The 10,440-nt window shown below is 45.6% G+C and overlaps 1 protein-coding gene across 1 annotated transcript; it reads left to right on the plus strand.

Annotated features, from left to right (window-relative positions):
* The first annotated feature begins 4,486 nt into the window (after positions 1 to 4,486).
* On the plus strand, positions 4,487 to 8,431 carry LOC119275716 (phospholipase A1 PLIP2, chloroplastic-like). The gene is made up of 5 exons (XM_037556617.1): positions 4,487 to 5,418; positions 5,851 to 6,363; positions 6,468 to 6,527; positions 6,699 to 7,115; positions 7,524 to 8,431. The coding sequence occupies exons 1-5, from the start codon at positions 4,759 to 4,761 to the stop codon at positions 8,055 to 8,057; spliced, it is 2,184 nt and encodes a 727-aa protein (XP_037412514.1). The 5' UTR covers positions 4,487 to 4,758; the 3' UTR covers positions 8,058 to 8,431.
* Positions 8,432 to 10,440: the final 2,009 nt, after the last annotated feature.

The following is a 10,440-nucleotide window of genomic DNA, read 5'->3' on the forward strand; positions in this document are numbered from 1 at the left end:
TGTCTCTCGTGAAAGCAAAACCATGCCTCTCGCGAAAGGAAAAGAAACACATTTCCCGCGTAATTTTTTACCTAAAAGCTAAGGAAGGTCGATGAAAAATCAAAAAGCCGAAAAGGGAAAAAACCATCTAAAAAGCCGAAAACACGTGTGAAAAAATAAAATAAAAAAACTAAATCCGGAGGAAGCGTCCAGAGCGTGACACATGGCGGCGGCTGAGAGCGCGCCACAGTCCATCATCGAGTGACCCTTGCGGAGGCCGAGAACAAGCGCTGCTCATTTAGTTGCTCCCTTCGTCATTAATTTTCTTTTAGACAACCCCACTAAATTTCTGGGACAAAAATAGTGTAGTTTGGGCTGGACGCGCCCACATGTGGCCGTAAGTGAGGAAGCCGAGCTCTCATCCGCTGACGTGCCGACCCGTCCACAGGGTAACGCGTCCACGCAAGCAGGCTTCGCCGATGTTCTGCTCCTTCCTGGTCGCTTGTGGAACGGATCGGTCGCCGGCCGGCTTTGCATGCCGCCGTGTCACTGTCAGCGGCGTTTGCTCGCCACGCAAATATCTCGGATGAAACGTGTCCCCTATCCAATGGTTGAGCCACGCACTTGGACTTCGAATCTCTATATTCTTTATTTAATATTCAAGTTTTTCCCACAAATCACGTTACCTTTTTGTTACAAGGAAATCAGGGGGTCCTCGACCGGGACATAGACGGATCCCATAGCATCTACTGGATGATTATATACCAGCCATAGCTAAGCCAAACGTGTCATGAATTTGGTGACGTTCTTCGATATACACTATTTCCTCCGTTCGAAATTACTCGTTCAAGAAATAAATATATCTAGATGTATTTTAATTGTAGATACATTCATTTTTATTCCTTTCCGTGACAAGTTATTCCGAACGAAGGGAGTACGACCTAATAGTTCGATGGTTATAACACCTCAGCATTTGATACAGTGTATTACTAGCTCGATCCACCTAAATAGTTGACGTTAAGTCCATCTCAATTTTGTACAATGGCGAAGGCAGGAACATACATTAAGTATATGTAGAAATTCATGAAACATACAATGTAGCTAGTATACTAGACATATGTGTACATGTGACATGAAAGATGTTTTCCGCAAAAAGAAAACAAGAAATATGTCGTATACTATATGTGTACATACTTGGTATATTTGGCAAAGGTGGACACCAAAACTTGCCAAATAGCTGGCTCCGCCACTTTTGTTCTACCTGTATCATTATTCAATACGATGTATCCATGTTTAAGTTTGACACATATCCTATTGGGATTCGGTTAAATTTCAAGCTTCCAATTAGTAAGAAAAATCAGCCTGTAATTTCTTCTTTAAAGAAAAATCGGGTATAGAGAGTAACAAGATGAAAGTGCGAAAGTATCAAAAAAATGAAAGTGCAGAGCCTTTTCTTTTCTTTGTGTGCTATTGATTTATTTATTTTCACAACTTCTAACGATGCCGTACATACGACACTAATCCCCGGTGTTGTATCATTGAAATGATAACGCCGATAAGGCTAAAATAAATTCAGAAGAATGCAACAAGTTTTACCACCACGCACCAAACCAAATGAGTTATGCTCAATTATTTTCGTTCGACGCCGCAGATCAAACCATTCATGTGTGTGTAGCAAAGTGTTGGGCACCATCGGATCATACTAAAGATTGGACGCCAAGCATCGTACATGTAGTTCCATTTTGTTTCCGTGAAAACTCTTTTTTCTTTTTGAAACGGACCCGTGAAAACTCTATGGGATGGTATTGCTGCTTCAATTCTGAGGGAGCTCGATCAACGACAATTGTCCATGCCTTATAGGCTCTCAAGAACTACTGGAAGTAGCGTAAGATATATTCGAAGCTAGAAACTAAAAAGCAAAGAAAAACACAAAAGAAAATGAAACACATCAATCTGGTTATGCATGTCATAAAAAAAATATAATTGAAAACTATGTTTAAATACGGATCCAACGATATAATTTTAACCATAGATTTGACTAATAAAATGTTTATGCATGTCATAAAAAAATATATAATTAAAAATTATGTTTAAATACGGATCCAACGATATAATTTTTGTTGACATGCATTGACATTTTATTAGTTAAATCTTTGATAAAAAATTGGACAAAATACAAAAGAAACCAATAAACCAGGACGGAGATAATATTCACTTATTATGATTCTAGCCAAGCACCATTCATAGCTTAGTTTCACACGATGTGCTATTTTTGCGTACTCAGATGCACGTGAATAAGAAGTTTTGATAACTCGCCATAGTAATATTGCATACTAGTACACAAACTAGTTTTCTACCTTACTCTCACTCTTCTCAAAACAAGTTGTCGTCTCACTTTATAAATAAAGCAATCAGCACATCCATCCATGAAATTCACCTACCTTATACTCAAATATTATAACACTTTTATTTTTTTTAAATTATATTTATTATTAGTGAAGTTTTTCGGTTCTTAAGAAAGAACGATGAAACTGAGTGAGCCTCAGTTGACAAGTAGTAAGTATACGACGTAGTAAATATGGGCTTTTGGCTTATACCATCTATACCTTCTAATAAAAGAAATAGGTATTCTTAGTTTGTCATGCTATTTCACAGGAAATCCTTTGATGTTTCTGACATTAAACCCGCGGTACGTATCAAATGTTTTTTTAAAATACTCATATCTTCTAAACTGTAACTTTAAATTTAACATGTTATATATGAAATTTGATTAGAAAAATATATGAAATCTGAATATGATGTTATTTTTCTTATTAACATTAAAAAAATATTATCTAGGATACAATCTTAATCAACAGTGCATTATCCGTTTTTCTTTCATATCGGTACTGATCCGGATTGTGGATGAACATCTCAGCGAATCAGGATTGAAGACGAAATTGAAAATCACTTGCTCGTTTCTTTGTACGTATTAAATCTACATGCAAGCCGTGTTTAAATAGAAGACATGTGGAATTTTGAACTTGCGCTTTTGTAGGCAAAGGCCATCTTTATTTGTGCCGTAGTTACAAATACTCAGATTATAGACAATTTTTTGTAAATTAAAAGCATGTGGCATTTTTTTTTCTCCCGTTACGACGCACAGACTCTTTTACTAGTCATATAACAATATCGATTCATAAGCCAAAATCACCTATGAATGGGCTTTTTCTGCTTTTAAGCCAAAGTGGAAAATCCGCAAAAACTGAAATATAAGCCATAACAAACAGAGCCTAAGTCTACAAACTGACATACTCCCTCCGTCCGGGTTTATTAGGCCCGAGAGCAAAGAACGCAGAGACTGTTTTTGTAAGGCCGCTGCAATTACGAGTTTACTTTGCCTCGATTACTCACCGCATGCTGTACAGTCATTGGCTGGAGGTAGGCGTGATTAACTGCAATTAAATCGAAGCATGCAACCAGCTGCATGCCTTTGCAGCGGGCAAGTGCTAGACGTGCCCTTGATTGGTTGCATGCAGAGACGAAGCGTTAAACCAGCTGGGCGGTAAATGCGAGCTAATGGGGTTGGCTACTTGCATGCTCCGAAATCAAAGGCTGTTAGAGTTAATACATTGCCTTGGTCCTTGAGTTCTTGTCGAAGGGCCCAATAAACCCGGACGGAGAGAGTAGTTGACTTTGAATGAAACGAGATGAACAAAATTATGGTATACACTCCTTTCCTACGAACAATTCTATTAGATTCTTAACAAAGTATAGGGTGTGGCTAGCTCTCATTTAGATCAAAATTAACTAAGTCTCATCTAGAAAAGTAAATCAAGGAAAAAAAGTTCTCACGAATCTTCTTGTAAAATCAAATGGTGTTGGAATTATATGAGAGTGTTAATTCTCATCTAGAATTAGCAAGTCCGTAAAGTATGTCGTACTTTTTGAGAAAAGCTTATAGAATTCAGCTTGTCACAAAATGAATCTGTGTCTTGTTTTCTTCCAAAGAAACAAAAAAACTAGTGTCATCATTACCTTGCAATGTTATTACTCCGGTGTGCTTAGGTTAAATCAAGGCAGTAACTAATTTCCTTGATCCAAAGTTAGTGTCGTGGTTTTAGTTCAAATTACACAGCAATATTCGTTTGCTTTTTCGTATTCTTGCCTGGTTAGGCCGGAGACGTCCACCGTCGGTGGTGTTTATATACTTTCACTCCAACTTTTTGTTTCACCTTCAAAATATCCATATCAGATGTTGGGAAAAGGAAATCCTTTGCCTAGTCAAAATAGACAACGGAAAATTGTACGTACAACTATTCATCGGGAGATTCATCAAACATCCAAAAATCCAGCGGACCAACGCGTGCGTGCATCCACGGTAGATGGATGTGGAAACAGTGGGAGAAACGCCTACAAATTCAAACGAAAACAACACCAGCGCAAGCTGCCAAGAGATCGCCGAGCGCGAGCACGCAAGCAGAGAGATTTTTCCTTCCCTCCCATCCCATCTCTCTCTCTCTCTGTCTCCCTTCCCCACAAACAATCCTCTCTTCTCCTCCGACCTCCATGGCTCCACGACCCCCTCCCCACCGCGCTCCACATATATAGGGCCTCTACTCCGCCCATGCCTCCATCTCTCTCTCTCGTTCGGTGCCGCCTCTCCTGCGCCAGCCACGCTATTCCTAACGACTAACTCGTGCGCGCCGCGATACGGACCCGCGTCACAAGGCTCAGCCGCCGCGCGCCTCGGAGATCGAGGAGAGAACAAGAGGTTTGGACTTGGGAGCGCGGCACGCCATGGACGCGCTGAGGTTTCTGGGCGGCGTCCGGCCCGCCGCGCCGCCGCAGCCCCCGCTGGCGCCGCCGCCAGCGCAGCGGCAGCAGCAGCAGACGCGCGCCGCCATGCCGCGCCTGTGGCCGCGCGGCGAGAGGCGGGGCGCCGGCGCGAGCGGAGAGGTTCGCGGCGATGAGGCGGGGACGAGGCCCGACGCGGAGGAGCGGAGGCAGGGCAATCAGCAGACGCGCGCCGCCTTGCCGCGCCTGTGGCCGCGCGGCGAGAGGCCGGGCGCCGGCGCGAGCGGAGAGGTCCGCGGCGAGGAGGCGGGGACGAGGCCCGACGCGGAGGAGCGGAGGCAGGGCAACTGGGTGTTGCAGATGCTGCGGGTGCAACCGAGGTGGGCGGATCAGGCGGACGCCGAGGCGGCCGGCGGTGGCGGGGGACGCGGAGGGCAGGAAGACGAGGCACCGGACGTGCCCGGGGCCGAGAGATGCGCGTCGTGCGGCGGCGGGGACGAGGAGGAGGAAGGCTGCGCCGTCGGGGCGGACGAGGGCGACGGCGAGGTGTTCGACCGCGCGTCCTTCTCGAGGCTCCTTCGGAAGGTGTCCATCCAGGACGCCAAGGAGTACTCCAGGATGTCCTACCTCTGCAACATCGCCTACATGATCCCCAAAATTCAGGTACGATCATTGCTTGCAGCAGCAGTGCCAGTTACATACATGCACGTTCCCTGTTTAACAATCACGGCCGGTCAACCCTGATGAGTTTCCTCTACGTGAACATTATACCTCATTTCGGTACAGCAGGCAGTGGTATTTTTAGGAATGCAAAGCTAGATTCAGTCTATTTTGGCCTTCACTGTACCTCTCTCCGGGTGATGGTGAAGTACTTGTTTTACTACCTTTCTGCAAACTCTGTTCCATCTCTTCCTCCGTTTCCATCAATCGTCACTTGGCTTACGCTGCTTTTGGACGTGCTCATGATGTAGTATTAGTTACACCAGTTACCTCATTGTTCTTTTATCTAATTTGAATACATTCTGGTAGAAAATTTGGGTGCCCGATTCAAGTTTTCCTAACACTGCATTTTTGGTTCCTCCTCGACCAAATCAGCCAAAATGTCTCCGCCGGTACAGTTTACAGTTTGTGACAACATCAGTGCAAGAGAAGGACAGAGCTAATCCTGATAGGAAGCAGGAGCAGAGCACTGAGAAAGGTGAATCTCCAGATAAAACACCTCGATTTGTCAAGAATGCTGCGTTGGGGAGCAAGGAGGAAGGAGGAAACGGCCCGGCGATAAACCCTTTTGGTGCTTACCAAGTCATGTCATCTGCTGCCTCATATTTGCATTCCCGGGCCATGGGCATCAATCCTTTTGGTTCCAGGACTAATGGTAAGAATGATCCAACAACCATCATGGCCATTGTGAGTGGTGAGAACGGTGAAGGTTTAACCTTGGACGAAGCCTCATTTGTGGCCACAACAAATTCAGTAACTTCCATGGTTGCTGCCAAGGAAGAAACAAGACAAGCTGTTGCAGATGATCTGAATTCTTCAAGATCTTGTCCCTCTGAATGGTTTATTTGCGATGATGATCAAGGTAGCACAAGATACTTCGTAGTTCAGGTAGAACTCCTCCCTGATATCTCATGTCTCCGTGTGTGTCTTTAGCATGTTAGTTGACCCTGCCATTATTTTGCTCGATCATGACTTGCTTATCTTATTGGCAGGGCTCGGAGACGATCGCTTCTTGGCAGGCCAACCTACTATTTGAACCAGTCAAGTTTGAGGTATGCTGGTATTCAATCATTTTAACTTATTATGTAGCTTCATTTAGTTACGCATCATGGACACATCAAGCAAATTCAGTGATGCGTAAAAAACGTTTGCATTTGTTCTCGATGTTGAAAGGAACAGCTGTCACATTTTTGTAATCTCTGTGCATTTCTTATGCGCTCCAGGGACTCGACGTACTTGTTCACAGGGGAATATATGAAGCTGCCAAAGGGATGTATCACCAAATGCTGCCGTATGTCAGATCACACTTGAGAAATTATGGTAAATCCGCAGAATTGCGATTCACTGGCCATTCTCTTGGTGGGAGTTTGGCTTTGCTTGTGAATCTAATGCTACTGATGAGAGGAGAGGCACCTGCTGCATCATTGTTGCCTGTTATAACATTCGGTGCCCCATGCATCATGTGTGGCGGTGACCACTTACTCCGTAAACTCGGGCTACCGAAGAGTCATGTGCAATCAATCACAATGCATCGGGATATTGTTCCTCGAGTATTTTCGTGCAATTATCCTGACCATGTCGCCAACATTCTGAAGCTCGCCAATGGAAATTTCCGCAGTCACCCATGCCTTACAAACCAGGTATGCTCGTGTCTGGTGACCTCTTTATTTTGTAACACAAATGGTAAATTAGTTTTTTTTAACCTATGCGACAGATATTTCATTTATAGATAATCGAGGTCCATGATAGCCATTTTGTTGTTGCAACGACTTATGAGGGTAGGTTTGATTTCTGACATGGAAAACAATAGATAAGCACATTCATGGGTTGGATTTATCTACCATATCTTCTTTGTTGATTTTCTCACTGTAACTATATTATATAGGACTAAAACATGCATCTTGTAAAAATAGTAGTAATTGGTTGATGCCAGTTCTTCTGAATAAGCATTGGACATATACATAGGATCAATGCATGTCCACCAATCGCACACTCTTAAGTCTTAACCAATAATGATGGTGTAATCCCTTCTCTGTAATTCACTGCAGAAACTCTTGTATGCCCCAATGGGGGAAGTCCTCATCTTGCAGCCGGACAAGAGGCTCTCCCCGCACCACCACCTTCTCCCACAGGACAGTGGCATCTACTACCTGGGCGATTCAGCAGGCATCTCCCTGAAACTGCTCCAATCGGCCGTGTCGGCGTTCTTCAACTCCCCGCACCCGTTGGAGATCCTCAAGGACGGCGGCGCCTACGGCCCCAAGGGCACGGTGTACCGCGACCACGACGTGAACTCGTACCTGCGGTCGGTCCGCGGCGTGGTGCGCAAGGAGGTGCGGCGCCTCCGGGAGGCGGAGCGGGAGCGGTGGCAGCTCCTCCTGTGGTGGCCGCTGGCCGTGCACGGCGTGCTGGCCACCGGCATTGGCGGGTGGGGCAGGTACGGCGAGCTCGCGGACGCGGTGGCGCGGGGAGGGAAGGAGGCGGCGAGGCAGGCCCAGCAGCACGCCCGGCTGCTGGCGCTGTTCCTGCTGCCGGTGAAGCTGCTCGTGCTCGGGGCTCTCCTGGCCGTTAGACTGAGGTGATAGATGATGACGATGATGATCATACGTAGTTCCTTTCGTTTCGTTCGCTTGCACAGCGATAGCATTACATGATTCTTTTGTCCGAGCCGGGACGCCAAGCAGACATGTGTCGTGATCGGAATGCTCGGATGCTGCCTTTCTTTGAGATCGATGCATCAGCAAAGTGTGTGTATAACAGATTAACATGAAGGCTCGGATTATAGAAAAGCACCATCAGCAAGCTTGTCTCAAAGTAGCATCTTCTCTTATCGTTGTTGCCTCGTGTGGTTCTTGTCTATGTTACAACTCAACAACCTTATTAGTAAAAAAAAGGAGGTTGAGCTGTAGGAGATAACCTCAGACTGATGCTAAAATGGAGTACCAGGTTGTATTAACTGCTCACATGAGTAGGTGAAGCTGCTCGTTGCCTCTTTCTTTTTGGACGGGAAATATGGGATCTTTATTGCATCAGAGGAATTCGGTTACAATCAGCAATGAAGCTGGTAACAAGGAAGGAGGGACAAGAGTCCATCCAACAATCTGACACTGCTAAAGAAGTACTTCCTCTATTCCTAAATATAAGTTTTTGTAGGTATTTCACTATGAACAACATACGGATGTATATAGATGCATTTTGTGGGTAGATTCACTTATTTTGCTCCGTATGTGCTCCATAGTGAAATCTTTTTAAAGACTTATATTTAGGAAAGGAGGGAGTAGCACGTTTAGCACAAAGATCCACAGAGTCGTTACAGACCCTGGGAGTGTGCTGAACCGAAAAGGAAGCGAAATTTAAAGTTTTGTCCCTAATTTCATCGAAGATAGGCGCCAGCAATGACCTTCCATTGTGACACGATAGCCAGAGGTTTACGACCTCTAAGCAATCAACCTTCATGACAACATGCGAGAAACCTCTGAGCTGAGCAAAAACAACTCCCTCTTGCAATGCTTGCACTTCAGCGATAAGTGGATCTGTAACACCAGGTAAAGGTTTGCACCACGCACCCATGAATGAGAGGTGAGAGCGTACAACGCCTCCCGCTCCTCCCACTTGTGCCTGAGTATCGATAGCTCCGTCTATGTTGATCTTTACCCAACCAGGATCCGGCGGGCGCCAACACTGCCCCATTGACCAACACGATGAGTATTTGGTACTTCTAGCAAGGCTAGATCATCTCTCGCCCGTTTAATTGCTTGCACCGGGTCGTACCCATCCTCATCATGGGTCCAGCAATTACGTGAATTCCAGATTGCATGCATAATAGTGATCATCTTGCATCTATCTGGTTCGGTGAATGAACTGTCCACCATAAGATCCCTTGTCCATGTCTCTTGGGTGTAGACGTGGATGCTTCAGGCCCAAGATTTCCTTCGAAGCATTCCAAAAGCTTTTGGCATGAGAACAGTGGACGAGAGCATGCATCAAATCTTCCTCGGCGGTCTTACATAGGTCACACAAGGATGATGTTCTTATATGTCTGTAGCGCATTGTGCCGTAGTCAGGAAGAACCCCTCGCAACACTCGCCACCAAAAAACCCGAACTCTCGTAGTGACCTTGAGCTTCCATAAGGCGTTCCATACCTGTTTTCCTGTCAATGAAGTTCCTGCTACCGTCCCTTCCCCTAGAGCAGGATGCTCGTTTCGGGTCACAAGAGCGCGATAAGCTGATTTCACGGAGTACTCGCCCGACCTTTCTAGAGCCCAAGCCAGAAAGTCGTCACCACCACCTGCCCGAATTGGTATATTCAGTATGGCCTCAGCATCGGGTGCAAAAAAATTCCTTCATACCAACTCAATGTCCCATGTTCCGGTATGATCTCTACTCCTATAAAATTCTGAGTTGGTGATGATGGTGTGCCTGCCATCTTTCACCAGTAGTCGTTGGATCTAGATCTGACGCACACAAAGCAAACTGCTGTAGTTTTGCAAAAAGATGCCCGCACTTGTTTCCATATTTACAAACAACTCCTTGTCTCTCACAATCAGCCTTATCTCTTCCCCACCATATCCAGAAGGCCATGGAACAATCTGGTGTGATGGCCGCTGCCGGCGCCATCCATCCTCAATCTTGATGTTCCGTGCATTGCACGGGCATCTTACTAGTTATTGATGAGTTGGGAGACCATCTCAAGCTGATCAGTCCCCTGTCTTCCCATGGGCTTGAGCGACTGTGTGGTAGGTATCCAGCGGTCGTTCCATATGGGGATAGTCTGGCCGCTACCAACACGTTTAATGAGCCCCTTCTCCAGTGTTGTGCGCCCTGCGATAATAGCTTTCCATGCTGCTTGTTGCCTTGCCAGAACCTACTCATGCAGAGTCGTTGCGGACTCTACATAGTAGTATTGACCTACGTATCATTTACGCATTGCTTAGGGCATCTCCAGCAACGCCCCCAACAGCCCC

This window comes from Triticum dicoccoides, chromosome 3B (genome assembly GCF_002162155.2).
Source record: "Triticum dicoccoides isolate Atlit2015 ecotype Zavitan chromosome 3B, WEW_v2.0, whole genome shotgun sequence".
NCBI classification, from domain to species: Eukaryota; Viridiplantae; Streptophyta; class Magnoliopsida; order Poales; family Poaceae; genus Triticum; species Triticum dicoccoides.